Raw genomic sequence first — 16,604 nt, 5'->3', positions numbered from 1 at the left:
TTCCTTTTTTCATTCTGAGGTAGAAAAACGAATATTCAAGCTGTTTGTTCATTTTTCTACCTCAGAACGAAAAAAACGACAAATCTAGCTGAATTCTTGTTTTTTGGGGGAAAAATGGAAAAACGAAAAAGGAACTGTTTTCTAATTTTTCTACTTTCAATATTAAACCAAAAAACGACTGAACGAATGATACACGGATTGATCGTTCACCCAAAAATCGTCCTAAACCTGAATGAGTTTCTTTCTTCGGTGGAACACAAAAGGAGTTATTATGAAGAATGTTTCAACCAATTTTGTCCATGCAAATTAAAGTCAGTGGGGTTCCAATCCCAAACAAAACACTGAGACATTTTTCAAAATATATATTTTTTTCCACAGAAAGAAAAGTAAAATGACTACTAGCAATTTTAGTATAGTATTTCTACCACACTGATTGCTTAGAATTGCCGATCAGAAGTCAATGATCTTTGAACTCAAACACTTGTAAAAAAAATATTCCAAGATCAAAATACACTAGGCCTACCGTTCAAAAGTTTGCAGCATGTTTTCGAAAGAAGTTTCATATGCTATGCTACTGTAATATTGTGAAAAAGTATTATCATTCTAATATGATGATTTGGCGCTCAATAATTTTTTTAATTATTATTATCATTGTCATCAATCAACAACAGTTGCTGCTTCATATTTTTGTGGACAATGTGATACATTTTCTTTTTCAGGATTCAGATTTCTTTAATGAATAGAAAGTTTAAAAAACACCGTTTATTTAAAATAGAATCTTTTGTAAAATTCTAAATCATCTTTGCTGAATAAACGTATCAATTTGAGTCAGCTATTTTACATTCATTTTAGCAGTAGTATTGTTTCCTTAGGTGGCCACCTAGCAATGCTCTGAAAACCACTCAGAACACCTTAACAACCACACATAGCATTGCCATGGCAAAAACCCACAACACATTGTGACAGTGGTTTCCTTGGGGAACAAAGAATGTTTTATCTATCTACAGTATAGTTGTCAAATACTGCCAGAACAGACCATTTAGGGCAAGTAAGGTAAGCAGTAATGGAAAATGTCTAGGAGGATTTTTTTAAAGGGGTGGTTGATTATGATTTCACTTTTCTAACTTTAATTAGTGTGTAATGTTGCTGTTTGAGCGTAAACAACATCTGCAAAGTTACAACTCTCAAATTTCAAAGCAAAGGGAGATATTTGCTTTTAAAGAAATCGTTTTTTAAGGACTACAAACGGCTGGTAGGAACTACACAAGCTTCCTCCCGGGTTAGTGACATCACTAACCCTAAAATTTACCCCCCCCCCCCCCAGCTCAAACTGTAGCATCTGTCTTTTCACATGCAATAGAAAGTCACTCTGTGTGCATCTCACAACAGTTCCTATAAGCGATTTATAGATTATCCTGACAGAATATGCTAATTGAAGATAGTTAACTCCACATCAGCAACATAAATTCATCAACTAACCATTCAGAGATGTCCTGTTGCATTCAACATGTTGTCACTTCTTCTTAGTCTCTCTGTCTTTGTCTGACTTCGGTTTAAACATAAAAGGCAGAACAGTTTCTGACATTTTAGCATGTGTCTGCGAGAGGTAATCGGAGCTGCTAACACACACACACACACACACACACACACACACACACACACACACACACACACACACACACACACACACACACACACACACACACACACACACACACACACACACGAGCTCTTGAAGCTCCGTCCACTGTGTCGGGAGCTGCAGCTCATTTGCATTTAAAGGGCCAGACACAAAACGGTGCGTTTTTGCTAGTTCCCTCAAAAAGTGACAACTTTAACATGCTATATAAAAATATCTGTGGGGTATTTTGAGCTAAAACTTCACTTACACATTCTGGGGACATCAGAGATTTATTTTACATCTTGTGAAAAGGGCATTATACCACCCCTTTAACAAATCATTTATTGGAAAAAAAAATCATGCAGAAAAACAACAATATTTACCAGACCATGTGAACAGCCCAATCTCTAAAATAAAGGAATGCCAGACTGGATTCATGCGGTTTGTTTCCCAGCTGAACGGAGAGGTTTGCCACTCAGCACATTTTGAATCTGTTAATAAGCTACTGTTGAGCTGAAGACTATCATGAACTTGTTTCCCATGAAACTGTGGCGTCTTGCATGAGCGCTTGTGCAGGATGAGACTAAACATCTTTACAGTTGATTAGAGGGGCAGAAGACTTAGCAGTCAAGAAAGAAAACAATGAAAGTGCAGATTTATATAAAATCTTGGCAAATGCCATTTTTAGAAAACTGCAATTACTTTTTAAAACACTCAAAATATGACAAGAAAAACAACATTTGTGTCATAAAATGTATCTAAAACTGCATTTTAATGCAGCCTTTCTATTATGTTATAATATTTTTTATTTTAAGTTTAAACAACAAGCATAGCTGGTGGTTTTGTGGTTCTGTCCCATTCTGCACTGGGGCAAGCATACTTAATATAATTGTATCATTTGACCTTCTATTTACATTGATGCTGTTGATTTTCTAGTCGCGTTAAGTAATTGTCTTGAGATGTAAAAAGATTAGTTACCTGATTGTTACCCTCTTCGTGATTCAAGTATCAAGTGTTGAAGTGTGTGTTTAAAGGTTTTTAATGCATGTTTTTGTCTCATGAGTGTTCATGTAATGAGGGTTTTAGTGATCTTGTCAACAGTGTAAGACAACAAGCAATTAGCTCTCCATGTACACAACTATTCAAAAGGTTGGAGTAACAATTAACTTAAATAACTGTTTTGAATTTGAATCTGTTTTAAAAAACTTAAGTTATTCCTGTGCAAAGCTGAACGTTCAGCATCATTACTCAAGTCTTCAGTGTCATATGATCAGATTTCCTTCAGAAATCACTCTAATATGCTGAGTTGCTTCTTAAGAAACATTTCTTCAAACTGTGACACATTTTTCCCAGAATGTTTGATGAACAGAACGTTCAAAAGAACAGCATTTATTTGAAACAGAGTAGCAATGTAAAAAGCAAAATATAAGTGTGAGATAAAGATATTTTGATGGCCCTCCTCTGTTTTTGTGAACTTCATGTCATGATTCTGCCATCATGTTATTGATTATTCTTAGTCTTGTGGCAGGATCATGACAGAACCAATGTTTTGTGTACAAGCGCATGGCCAATTGTTTGGCCATGTGCTTGTGTTGTCTCGTCTTGTAACCCCGCCCCCTTGTTATCCGTGTTTAGTCATGATTGCCTTGTCAGCGTCACCTGTTCCCCTCGTTAGTTTCTTGGTATTTAATCCCCTTGTGTTTGCTGTCTTGTGTTGGTTCATTGCCTAACGTATGCTGAATGTTGTCGAATCTGTTTATGTTGCTATACCTTGCCATTTCTTACCCGTGAGTACTTAGTGTAGAGTCTTGTCTTTGTGAACGTTTATTTGAAGTATTGTCAGTTTATTGTACAGTCATTGTCTAGTCTAGTCTGCCATCCATTCCTTGTCCTAGTCGTGTTTTGCCCCCTCGTGGGCTTTGTTTTCCTGTTTTGTTCCAATAAACCCCCTGTTCGTTGCACTCTGTCTGTTTTGGGTTCATCTCCTTTTGTCCACGTAACAGAATGAACCGACCAAAACCGAACCCTGCAGACTGTTTGCCCGTCCCTGCCAAGCGTTATCCGGACCCCCTTAGAGAAGTCTGGTTGTCTTCTCCCCTCAACAAGAAGAGTGTCACCCTTCCATACTCACCCGAGGGTGAGTGGATCTTGTCGAACTTCTCTCGTCTGTATGACCACTTCTCCCAGGAGGAGTCCGAGGCGGCTTCCTCGAGGTCTTCACCTTCTGCCCGCCTACCTATCATTCCCGAGGGTCGAATGATAGGCGTCGCGACGCTTGGGGACCAGGCTGGTTCCCCCATGACTCCAGAGGCGTCTTCCACACCCGCTGACCTCCGTGGTAAACGAGGGAGACGGGTTTCTTGGGATTCCCCCTCGGAGTCATCGTCATCTGAGCTCACCCAACCAGAAGTGGTCTTCCCTGTTCCCGTTTCGTCTTCCGTTGAGCCCGGCCAGCCGGTCGCGAGCCCTGCTGTGACCATTGTCCCGCGGCCAAAGAAGAAGAGGAGAAAGAAGGGAGCTTCCTGTTCCCTATCGCCGTCTTCTCCTGAGTCTGCTGCCGCGAGTGCTGTTAATGAAGCTGCAACAGTATGTGCTGTTCCTGTATCTGCAGCCGCCACCGCTGTTCCGGAAGCTGCAGCTCTAGGCGCTGTTCCGAAGTCTGCAGCTGTGACCACTGTTTCTGAGGTGGCATCTGTGAGCGCTTGTCCTGTATCTGCTGCTGGAAGCCTGATTCCTGAGCCCGCGGTTGAGAGGGCGAGGTCTGATCCAGTGAAGCCAGCGTCTGAACAGCTCAAGCCTCCAGTGAAGTCTGCCGGCGAACAGGCCAAGCCTACAGTGAAGACTGCGTCCGAACCGCCCAAGCCTCCAGTGAAGCCTGCCGTGAGAGCCGCGGCCGATCGAGCGGCTGATGCAGTTTTACAGTCTGTTTCATCTCAACATGAAATGCCTGTCATCATAGCTGCCAGGACCCTGTCTGAGTATTTGTCGTGTCTAGCCAAGATCCTCGAAGTCCCTGTCCGTCCTGTCTCGCCCTCAGTCCCCGCACCTGCCACAGAGAGCGCTGCACCCGAGCCTGCCGCCGAGAGCGCTGCACCCGAGCCTGCCGCCGAGAGCGCTGCACCCGAGCCTGCCGCCGAGAGCGCTGCACCCGAGCCTGCCGCCGAGAGCGCTGCACCCGAGCCTGCCGCCGAGAGCGCTGCACCCGAGCCTGCCGCTGAGGGTACAGTTTCAGAGCCCATGGCGGTCACTGAATCAGAGTTCTGGAGCGTTGATTCTGGGTCCACCTCTGGGAGCTCTGTTCCTGTTCCCACCCCCCTACCACCTGTTAATCCCCTTGTCTCTGTTCCACTACCTGCTGCTGCAGTCCCCGCTGTCTCCGGTCATCCGTTCGTTTCCCCTGTCTCCTCTGTCACGTCTCATCCCCGGACTGTTTCCCCGTTCGTCCCTGTCGCCATTTGTTCCCGTACTGTTCCCCCTGTCGCCACTGGTCCCCGGACTGTTCCCCTTGTCACCACTAAACCCCGGACTGTTTCGCCCAAGTCCCATCCTCGTTTGTCTTCCTCCAAGCCTGCCCGGATTCCTCGTTCTTTGCCATTACCCCATGGACCTAAGAACCCCAGCACACCCATCCTACCTGGACCACCCCCCATGAACTCTGTTATTCCTCCACCTCCCCTGCCTTGCTTGATGTTTTTATTGTTCCATCCCAACCCTGTTATTGTTTATTCATGTATGCCGTTATTAGTGTTTTCCATGTTTTGTTGGTTTTTGTCTGTCTCGTTCCGTCTTGTCCTGTGCTTAGTGTCTCTTTGAGGAGCGTCTGGTAGCCGCTCCTTAAAGTGGGGGTTCTGTCATGATTCTGCCATCATGTTATTGATTATTCTTAGTCTTGTGGCAGGATCATGACAGAACCAATGTTTTGTGTACAAGCGCATGGCCAATTGTTTGGCCATGTGCTTGTGTTGTCTCGTCTTGTAACCCCGCCCCCTTGTTATCCGTGTTTAGTCATGATTGCCTTGTCAGCGTCACCTGTTCCCCTCGTTAGTTTCTTGGTATTTAATCCCCTTGTGTTTGCTGTCTTGTGTCGGTTCATTGCCTAACGTATGCTGAATGTTGTCGAATCTGTTTATGTTGCTATACCTTGCCATTTCTTACCCGTGAGTACTTAGTGTAGAGTCTTGTCTTTGTGAACGTTTATTTGAAGTATTGTCAGTTTATTGTACAGTCATTGTCTAGTCTAGTCTGCCATCCATTCCTTGTCCTAGTCGTGTTTTGCCCCCTCGTGGGCTTTGTTTTCCTGTTTTGTTCCAATAAACCCCCTGTTCGTTGCACTCTGTCTGTTTTGGGTTCATCTCCTTTCGTCCACGTAACACTTCATTTATTACAGTGAAACATAAGCCATATGATACCCTTATGAAACATTAACCTGTAATGATTTGTAACAAACTTTTAAACACTACAGTGACACTCAGATTATCAGGTTTGATTAATTCAAGGTAGGCCATCACAAAAACAGTGCTACTCAAATACATTTGTTTTATCCATCTCATGATTCCCCATTGTTGCTTAGCTTTCAATTAGTTTTATATTCTATTGGCAACACGTTTAGCAAACTCCAATCACGTCAGCAACCACAGCAGTTCCCTGAAAACCACCCACAAGCAGACACAATTCACATTTTCTTTGAAAAATGTCAAAATGGGGTAGTACTCACCCGGCAGTCTCGCTGTAGCGTCTTCATCAGGGCGTTATATGTCTCTGTGTCAAAGTACAAGCCATCGTGCATGTCCACAAAGTCTAGGTCCTTATATGTGGGGCAGGCCTTTTCCCGCTCTTTTCGAGAAGCCCGTCTCTTGTACGTGGAGCCCTTCAGGTCATATTTGTAGTGCATCTTTAAAGACCGTGGCAGAACGTTGTTCATAACCACGAGACGGATGTTGATTCCTCCAGACTGAACACAGTACAGGCCGTAGAATTTGGGTAGGAGAGTCCTTGGGTTCTGGTTGAGGTTCTGAGGAAGTGAAACGGTTTTAAATTAAGGAGATGTCATTTTTTAATGTTAAAATACTTTGCTCTATCCTAATTGATTACCATTTGATTACTGATTATAGTCAAATTTAAGTCATTCTAGGACTCTGTGACACTATCAAAAACCACTAGAAGCGCAAAACGTACACACTTCACATGAAATTTTTAACTATAACAGCAAGACAACTGTTGAGTACGGTATGTACAGTACGTAAACAAACTTTTCTGGTGTAATGTTTACACAAAATACTGAACTGGAAAGGCTGGAAAAAGAGACAAAGAGGACATACGTATATATGACCATGAAGAATAGACGAATAGTCATCTATAACAGTAAGATACCTAAAAATGTACATATTATTCGTATTAAGCAACCAAACCGAGTGTATAAATATTTTTGAGGCAGCGTTTCACATCAAAACTAGCTAATATATAATGCACTGGGTGACCCAATGGCCTGTTTGCTACAAATATACACAGAAAAAAAACAGATAAACATTTTTTAATTTAATTAAAAAAAAAATTATATTTAAATATTATTTATTTTTTAATTAATTGTATAATTTTACTTGAAATATTATTTTAAAAAATGATGTAAAATACACTTTTGTGTCTGGTTAGAAATATTTATGGCTTATTTCAGACACAAAAAGTAAACCTATATTGGCTGCTTTAAATAATTCTGCACAAATGTGAAAGGGTAAAGTGAAAGGTGAAAATGAGAAAGGGTAACATGAAATCAAAGGTCACAAAGCACTTAAAGGTTGGCATAAGGTTATTTCTGAGTTGATTCCACTGGACAAGCGTCTTATGTATTACATCAGAAAACAAGGCCAGTTTTACAAGGTCTGAACCCCATATCTGGACTATTTGGAACATCCTCTTCATCCTATTATTATTTAGTATAATTTGTAATATTTTTAATTACGGTATCAGAATTAATAAGTATTCCTGTCTTTTATACAAATTTGAGCTATGTGTGTCCCTTTTTTTTAGTGTTTTTGATTCCTGTATTTGTGTTGTAATTAAAATTCAATAAACATAATTATATATAAAAATGGTCTTTTAATTCTCTAATGTAGATGAGTCTGTACTACTGAATCACAGCGTTTTATTCAGGTTTCTTTACTAAAGAGATGAATGACTCTTTACTCCACTGAGACCTACCATGTAGTATCCTGGAAGCAGTTTTTGCAGGAACTCGGCCTCCTTGTGCTGGACGGTTTTGATGATGAACTCATCATCGCTGGTCAGGTAGAAGAGTGAGCCGCTGGCGCCCGGATTAGACAACTCAATCAGGGGCTCTTTACAAATAGCATACTGCAGGATTACAAGAAAAAAACAATCCATTATAAATATTTATACCAGGGTTATAAATGGTATTTATACCATGAATGCTTGAATCTGATTGGTTGACGGACATTCTAATCTAAGGTGTGCAATAATTTTCGGCTAAAGTAATTCCAGGCAGGTCTTGACCGCATTACAGTTCCATATCACTTCGCCAAATAATTTCAGTTATTTCAAAAGTCCTTACAGGTCCTTACAGACCTACAAAAGAACCAAAACCTACAATGACACTGACCAAGCAAATAAATATAGTAAACAATAGGATAAATCGACAAATTATTTCCATGTTTTTTGCCACACAATTATGTTTTATTATGTACGGAAAGCACATACTCTCTTTCTCCTGCTCAAACGCACACACATACAGTACAGACACACACTCGCACAGAAACGTGTTGTTAGTGCTGCCCTGACGATTTTATCATTAAAATAGTTTAGCAACTTAAAAGCTACATGCCGTTTCTCACAAGAGAGGTAATAATGGTGCTGTTCTTGCAACAGATAAACTTACTAATTCCTTTCATGGTCTGAAAGAGGCGTATATATACATACTATATTACTAAATAAAATATAATATAATATATTATATATATTGTACCATCGATATTTCATGTAATTGTCAATGGCAATGCTTGGGATGGGATGAGCAGATCATTTCATCAATAGAATACACAAGTGCCTGTTTTTCACATTTTGAATAGAAACTAAGGCCGCTGAAAAAGTGGGCGGTCTTGTTGCGCACTATATAATCATCAAGAGCAGAAGGTGTCTGAAATGTACAAGACTACAGTGTGTGCAACTTATAATAAGGTACTCTGGGACTTTTATGAAAGAGCATCTATTTTTAGCTGTGTTTTAAATATATGAAAAACCTAATAACCAATTCATATTTGTGCTAAACTGGCAACAATACTCTTAAGAAACTCTAAAGAAACGAGTTACTCATAAAACATGAATTATAAAACATCACCAAATTGACTGGCTGCAGTACTGTGTTTTATTGCAATATCCCAAAAAAAACAGTTTGCCTTACACACTGAAAGACCAGATTATTACTGCCAGGAAGTCCTGTGGTTTAATTAGGGTTGCGTAAAAACCCCAAACATTATGAGGTCTTAAAGCAAACATTTCTACTGCCCTTTCTGGCGGTGTTCCCTGAGGAGGCCGGGACGCAGCAGCAGCATGAGGACAGTGTTGAACTGAGGCCAGACACTCATATTCAAGGCCTGCCTAATGAAAGTCAACAGTCACGTTGTACTTCCAGCCCAAACACATGGACATTAGCATTTGGACTGCGTGTCATCCCGCGTGTGTGTGGCTTCTTAATTAGCTCGCACTTCCTCTGGCCTATCTGCATAATTACAAAAATATACACACAACATACTCAGAAGAGTAAGCTTACATCACATTCTTTCATCTTTAGCCTAACCATTTCCTACAGTATTTTAGTCTTGCATTTTCTTTCCTCGTTCCTTATTCCTAGTGCCCAGTTATAGTGCAAACCATCTACATTTTGTAGTTTACCCTTGTACTAAAGGACTTAGAAAACACAATATATTGTGGTCACTGCTAGTGTATAAAGACTACATTTAGAATAGCATAACAGAAAACAACACATAATTTTTGCATTATGTATGCACAAGTATGCAGATTTTCTGTGTGCATGTCTGTGTTTGGAATAGATTACTATCTCACTGAATACTGTGCTGTATACTGCCAACTACTAAATCAACTACTGGATAAATGTTTCAAAATGTAGTATGCTACATTACTTTTTAGTATTATTAATTCAATTTTATTTAAAAATGTCTTAAGTCTTGTCAGTTAAACCAAATAATCAGTCTAAAAGCATTGCATTGTGGGATACAGTATTCTGTGCAGTGTGCTCTGTTGTGTACTGCATACTTTGGCAAATCTAGAAGGTCATCAGGGTTCTTTATGAGTTTAGAAAATGTGCAAACCTTGCACAGTGCACACTGTACTATATTTCAGTCTTGACAACTCTCTGTGTAGTTTGTTAAATAAGTTTGGTTTTGGCAGACTAAGAGTGTATGATAGTAAAACGTGCTGCTTCAAGACAAAGGATAACCCCTGTAGCAGATCTAGACAGGTGGAGCTGGGGAGGAGGAGGGGAAATAGTGACAGTGCGCAGACTGAGCTCAATCTAGTCGGATAGGAAAAAATAAAGGCGAGCATAGATAGGAAGAAGCGATTGATTGGCTGAAGAACCAGCGACGAGACAGAAAATCAGGGCCATGAAAGAGTTTCATGACTAAACTTGGCATATACTGTACTTACATACTGCAGAAACAGTAAAAGTAGTATGTTAATATGTTATTTCAAACATAGCCCATGATATAACTGGTTGACCCACTTCATTTGCCAAAATACAACAGAGCACACTGCATGGAATACTGTATCCCACAATGAGAACATTGTGCTTGGTACGTTTTTCGTCTTCAAACCAAACTAGGGTCTTCAGCCAACAAAATCCCGTCTGGCTAGCGCGCTTCCGATAATGTTAACGCAAGTCAGTAGGCGGACAGTAAGCGGTCTTTTGTGGCTGTTCAAACCCATTCGACCACATGAGGATTTACACTACGAAAGCAATCCGGTCGAATGTGTTTTCGACTACCTCTGGAAATGGTCGAAAGTAGACAAGCTCAAAAAGTTTTAGACCCCGTTTACACCTGTATTTAGCGTCGTCCACTTAAGATCCGATCGACCAAAACGTATCTTAATACCAGGTGTAAACTGAGCCTAAAAGTAGTATTGGTGAGCATAAGAGACTTCTTTTAAAATAACAAAAATTCTTACTGACCCCAAACTTTTTAACATTAGTCTATGTGTTCCCTGGGAAAAGAAACCAAAACTTTGTCATTGCAAGCACAATGCTTTACCTGTTGAGCTACACGAACTTCTAAACTTAAATAGATTTCACTCCATCTAAGATCAATTCATGCAGATTTTATAGAATGCTTAAGTGTATCCAGAGTAAATGCAAATAATAAGGAACTCCCATTCGCCTATGCAAAATAAAAAATGCAAAAAAGGTAGTTTTGAATAGTATTATGTAAAAAGGTATTCCCTTATTATTATAGACACCATAAAATCCAGCTTCTGCATAGCACACACTATATAATTAACTTTTTTTGTGCAATGCAATGCAATCACACAATAGATTCATAACAGAGGATGATATAATGCAGGTTCATAAATTACATGGGAAGACCAGACTATCAGGCACCTGGGATTGATACCGCTCTGCTGGGCTAATTACATGGCCATTAGATGTCAAAGTGCAGAGGAGGCAATTTACAGCTTGACTGAGATCATATGCCTAATCAGCATCATCCACCTGACTCACATACGCAAACACTCAGATTAAACTGCATGAGAGCTGCAGAGATGCTGCAGAGGCACTGCAGTGGCTGCGAGATGTGTTGCAGTGCAGGGAAACGTACACCTCCAACACCTCATCGCAATGTGCCAGGACGCATCTTGCATAGCGAGAACACATCAAACCAAACCGCTAATCCCTGCTGGAAATTTAGAAATGAGGACGTAGATTCTGAGTTCCTGCCAGTCACAGTTGGCAAGATGCAGCGGTAAAGTTCATCAGTGGTCAGCAGTCTCTTGGTCACTCTTACTGGCGCCTGATGTAAGCAGGCACTGAACTTTAATTACAAAGATGCTTTGTTATGGCTCAGACAGAGGGAACTTTTAGGGAATGGGACACGTAATAATCTTGGCATTAAAATGGAGGTGAAAATTGCATTTAGTTGCAGTCATAGCAGTTCATGCATGCTTTGCAATGATGAATAGTTCAAAATAAGACCAGGAACATGTAGACCATTGTTCAAAAGTTTGGGAACGGTAAGATTGAAGTCTCTTATGTTCACCAGGGCTGCATTTATTTAATCAAAAACACAGTAAAAACTGAAATATTATTATAAATATATTGAAATACACTGTAAAAAAATATATGATCAATAAGTTATGACAACAAATATTTTTACATTGCTTTAACTCATCAAAATACGTTTTTTTTTTATAAGTTATACAAGATTAAACTATTTTTTCCAAAATCAATAAAGAAATTGAAAATTGTGTTTTACCAAGTAATCATCTGGCTTGATCCCGAACAGCTCGCGGAAGTAGCGGAAAGCCAGTGGTGCGTAAGTCTTGAAACGGAAGTCTGGGTAATGATGCGCTGGAGTCAGGTTGCTTCCCTCACTGCAAAAGTGAAAGCATTTGCTTAAGGTATCACAATAAACAAAGCATATATGTGAATCAACTGTTTGTTTCATTAATGATCATCACATTCCCTGACACAAGAGGCTTCTGGGCAGAATCTGGTTTCTGTCTGTAAACATAATCCCGTAAGAGGACCAGAAATTGTGAGAAACTGTTACCCAACCTAAATGCTTCTTTATGCCCAAGGAACAGAGACACATTTGATCTTTCTGAGCCCCATTGAGCATGTCCTTGTTGCAATGTGACCCACCAGCAGTAAACACCAGAGGTACTCTTTTCCAGAGACACACAACAGCAACCAATGCCTGAGGACAAGGAGGTCCTAGTCTTACTCTACTAACGGTTACACAAACTAAAGACCAGGGTCAGCCACATCAGTTACACATTATATAATGAAAGCAAGCCCTGGGGGGAAAAAAATCCTGTAACCCATTTTTCACCTTTTTTTATTATGAGGCAGGTCATTAGAATTTGTATTAACCCCATTTGAATAATTCCTAAACGTGTGACTTAAAAGGGACATATGATGTCATAATCACTCAATATACCGCTAAACAAAAAGTGCCTGTGATCCCTCATAACAAGTGGATTAGAGAGTTGTTGTTTTTTCAGGGCAATTGAATAAGTTCTGAGCATTAGCTGGTGCAGACGATGTCCCACTATTAAACGATAAACCCAAATCCGTGCCCATTGTGTAACCCAATCCAAAATGTACATCTGACCTCTGAATTAGAGCTTGTCTCTAAGAACTAAAACAATAGCGGGCAGATGAGGGGCAGACGACTGACCTAACTCTGAAAAATGGGGCTTCAGCATGTGCAAATCTGTCTCATAGACATACAAGTCATTTATCTCTGCCTGTCTGCAATACAATGTTCAGAATAGCATACTAATGTATTACTGTTATTTTTGTAGCATAGGATGTGCCTGATTACCTTATCCTGAAAAGCATGAATAATGACTTTAGAATGAATAGAATGAAATAAATACTTCTGAGTAAAATATTTTTGATAATATCATCAAATATTTCAATCAACACATAAAATTACAATTTAATGATATGCCTATAAAGTCAACAATAATATCAAAGTCTGAGCATTCCCTGTTTAATAATCTAGCTTGTATGAAAAATGCCTGTGATGTTCTATTTTTTTTCTTTCTGATATAGATAAGCCTAATAGAGCCATAATCAAATGAAAAAGTTATGTGTTTTTAGAATATTACTGCTGTAAGGTGAATCACGAGCTTGTCATTACATTTTATTCAATTGTCATTCCAAATGCATCTAAAGCATGTGAGTATACACATACTAGCCTACATGTGTTATGCATAATCTTTACTACTTTTTACTAGGGATGTAACGATATTGACGATATCGCGCTATCGCGGTGGTAAACGTGTCTCGATATCGTCGTGGTTGGGTTACAATATTAAAAGGACTGGTGTCCGTCACAAAGCAAGAGGAATAAACACAGTCCCGCGGATCACAAACTTCCAAGATGCCGTCTGCAAGTGTGTTTATTGTCTGCAACAAATCGCAGAAATTAAGGGAGAAGAGAAATGTAGATGAACTGCTGCGCTTGTGACAGGGCGCATGTTTACCTGAACGAGCAGAGAGAGAGCGAGAGAGCGAGCCCCGGTCGCGCGCGCGCACTCTCTCTCTCTCTCTCTTCGGAGCCAAGCAAGCGAAAGGCTCAAAAGGTCTCAAAACTAAGCGCTGTATTGCTCTCTCTCCCTCGCAGGCTCGCACATATTAATCAAAATAAATCGACAAGATGTTTTTTTTTCCTGACGTACATGAACGCTAAACAAGTGATATGTTGATGTGCATTTTAGCATTGCTAATATTCCTGTGTTTTCGTCTCGTTCGGGATCCGTTTGAAGCTGAATGCATCACCTGAAGCTGGCACGTAACGTTACGTGTCAGTGTCAAATAATGTACACATAATGAATGGCGACTGTAGAAAGTAAAAGCTGAATCCCGGACATTTTGGGTGATCTCGAAATGTGGGACTGATTGTGCAAATCAGTAATGTAACGTTAGGATAGCCTAGCGTAGCAAACTAGCGATTTTTAAAAACGTTAAAAACATTTCAATAAACAACATAGTTGCAAATATATATGTACATAACTGTGTAGAGCACAAAACAAGACTGTCATAATTTTTTAATCAATCATTTAAGCCAAAAATACTTACATTTATGGGACTCTCTGGATGATATGCCTGCCATTGTTGCCGGTTGCGCAGTGCATTCTGGGTACCCCTTGGTTTCAAGTAAGCTCGCGAAAATTCTTGGTTTTAAGGGGTGTCTACCCCTTCCCCTTAGCCCTATTATTTAGATTATCATCACAAACACTATCGTGAGCTATTTAACAATACCGTGAGCTTTTCCACAATATCGCAATAAATATCGTACCGTGAGGTCAATATCGAAATTGTATCGTACCGTGAGATTTTGATATCGTTACATCCCTACTTTTTACTATACTAAATATACATTACCGTTTAAAGGTTTGGGGCCAGTAAGATTTAAAAAAAAAGAAGAAATTAATATGTTTATTCAGCATGCATTAAATTCTTTTTCATTTTCTATTCATCAAGGAAACCTGAAATAAATGAGCACCAAATCAGCATGTTAGAATTATTTCTGAAGGATCATGTGACACTGAAGACTGGAGTAATTCAGCTTTACCATCACAGGAATAAATTACATTTTAAATGCAACCTTTGTGAGTATAAGAGACTTCTGACAAAAACCTTACTGACTGTAAAAGTTTTGGTAATGGTAGTGTATGAATAATAAACGTGCTTTAAAGTTTAAATTATTTTAGTTCTAACCAACTTGTCCTCTTCTGCTTTTAACCGAATACAAATAAATTTGTCATCATACCCAATATCCTGTAGATACAGATAATAATATTTGTTGCACACCCCTACTATGCATACAGTGTATTATTCACAGTATGCAAACTTTAATTCAAACGTTGCATAAAGTATTTTGCTTCATTACAAAGTATATGCAAAATATTGTAAGTAGTACACAACCACAGACTGTCGAATTGGTTCAGACTGAGGGCGAGTGCATGCAACTAGTGCAATCCCCAGTGAGAGAATCAGACTCTATAAATAAGGAAGTCAGGCTAGTGGATCAGTGGCATCCCTTTGAATCTTCTATATACTCTGCTCACTAAAATTAGTCTTTTGGGAATCATTTGTGCAAGAATCAACTGTGCAGGATTTAGCATGAGCTCAAGTTCCTAGTTCCCATGATACACTCTGTTTAGAGTGTGATTAATCACTGCAAGATGTACTGATGTTAAGATTTCCCTATTTAGGAAAAAAAAAAGGAGAGCAGATGACCCAAACTAAATACCATATTTGAGAATTTGAGAAATGTCCTCATTCCAGACCACTTTGTCATGAACATTGACAAAACAGCAATATGCACAGGCAGCGTCCTGCACATGTATGCATCCTCTGTCCATACCTGGGTAAAAACACACTCTCCACCACATAGAAGTCCTGCATGAGCACATCTCGGTCAGGTTTTGAGGTCAGATTCCCCACGGTGTAACCAATGCCAAGCTGGATAGCTCCTTTCAGGGCAGATGAAGTAGTCTGAGACAATATCGGAAATAAAAAGCAAAACAAATTAGTATAGAGTAATTGTGAAACCTGCTCTTATGTGACTTTGTTGAGGTCCTTTTTAGATGCAGACTAAACTTGCCTACTAAATCTCCTTCGGTTAAACAAATGACATTTGTGCAAGTCAAAACTCTTGAGCAAGGTTCACTGGAAGTATTAGATCAGCCATAACATGAAAAGGCCTAACAAAACCATCAAATCTTGGAATTTTGGAAAGTTCATTGATAGGCCTCTGTTGATACCAACATTTAGAAGGGTGGACATTATCAACATTGGACAAACTGACAATAACGTGAATGGAAAAAAGTAGCTCATTCTTCACTGAACAGAGGTGTTGGCGGACAATTTGTCGATCTTTTTCTGTGTTTTATCAACATGCAGCGAAACACAGATGTACATAGTCGTGAATTCAGAGGCCCTGCCTTGGAAAATTCAATCACAAGTGAGTTTTTGTTTTTGTTTTATATACAAATGGGTTATGCCGGGTACAAGCTGAATGTTTTTCAAAGTCGTCGGATCGCTGTTCTTCTCACACTACACGACTGCCAAGGGTACCATTTAGTTGCTGCTGTGTGCACATTACACGGCGGATCGGCGACAGGGGGTCACACATTACACAACATTTCAATAGGAAGAATCACAGAGAACTACTTTTCACAACCGAACGCGCGAGAAAATAATGCAAGATCACGTGTGAGACAG

The 16,604-nt window shown here is 39.8% G+C and overlaps 1 protein-coding gene across 2 annotated transcripts in view; it reads right to left on the bottom strand.

Moving 5' to 3' along the window:
- pip5k1bb (phosphatidylinositol-4-phosphate 5-kinase, type I, beta b) overlaps nucleotides 1-16,604 on the bottom strand; it is a 51,908-nt gene that overhangs the window by 17,044 nt on the left and 18,260 nt on the right. For both annotated transcript variants that reach the window (XR_008807841.1, XM_056259752.1), the window contains exons 4-7: nucleotides 15,745-15,875; nucleotides 12,118-12,235; nucleotides 7,817-7,969; nucleotides 6,336-6,632 (exon numbers count right to left, since the gene is read on the bottom strand). Coding sequence is in view for 1 of the 2 variants with exons in the window: in XM_056259752.1 (XP_056115727.1) it covers nucleotides 6,336-6,632; nucleotides 7,817-7,969; nucleotides 12,118-12,235; nucleotides 15,745-15,875 (699 nt within the window). In the remaining variant the exon portion in view is untranslated. The remainder of the gene's footprint in view (nucleotides 1-6,335; nucleotides 6,633-7,816; nucleotides 7,970-12,117; nucleotides 12,236-15,744; nucleotides 15,876-16,604) is intronic.

Source organism: Rhinichthys klamathensis, unplaced genomic scaffold (genome assembly GCF_029890125.1).
Source record: "Rhinichthys klamathensis goyatoka isolate OS25496 unplaced genomic scaffold, OSU_Roscu_1.1 h1tg000169l_1, whole genome shotgun sequence".
Lineage (NCBI taxonomy): Eukaryota > Metazoa > Chordata > Actinopteri > Cypriniformes > Leuciscidae > Rhinichthys > Rhinichthys klamathensis.
The sequence above is the reverse complement of the archived record's forward strand: the minus strand, read 5'-3'. Positions and strand labels throughout refer to the sequence as shown.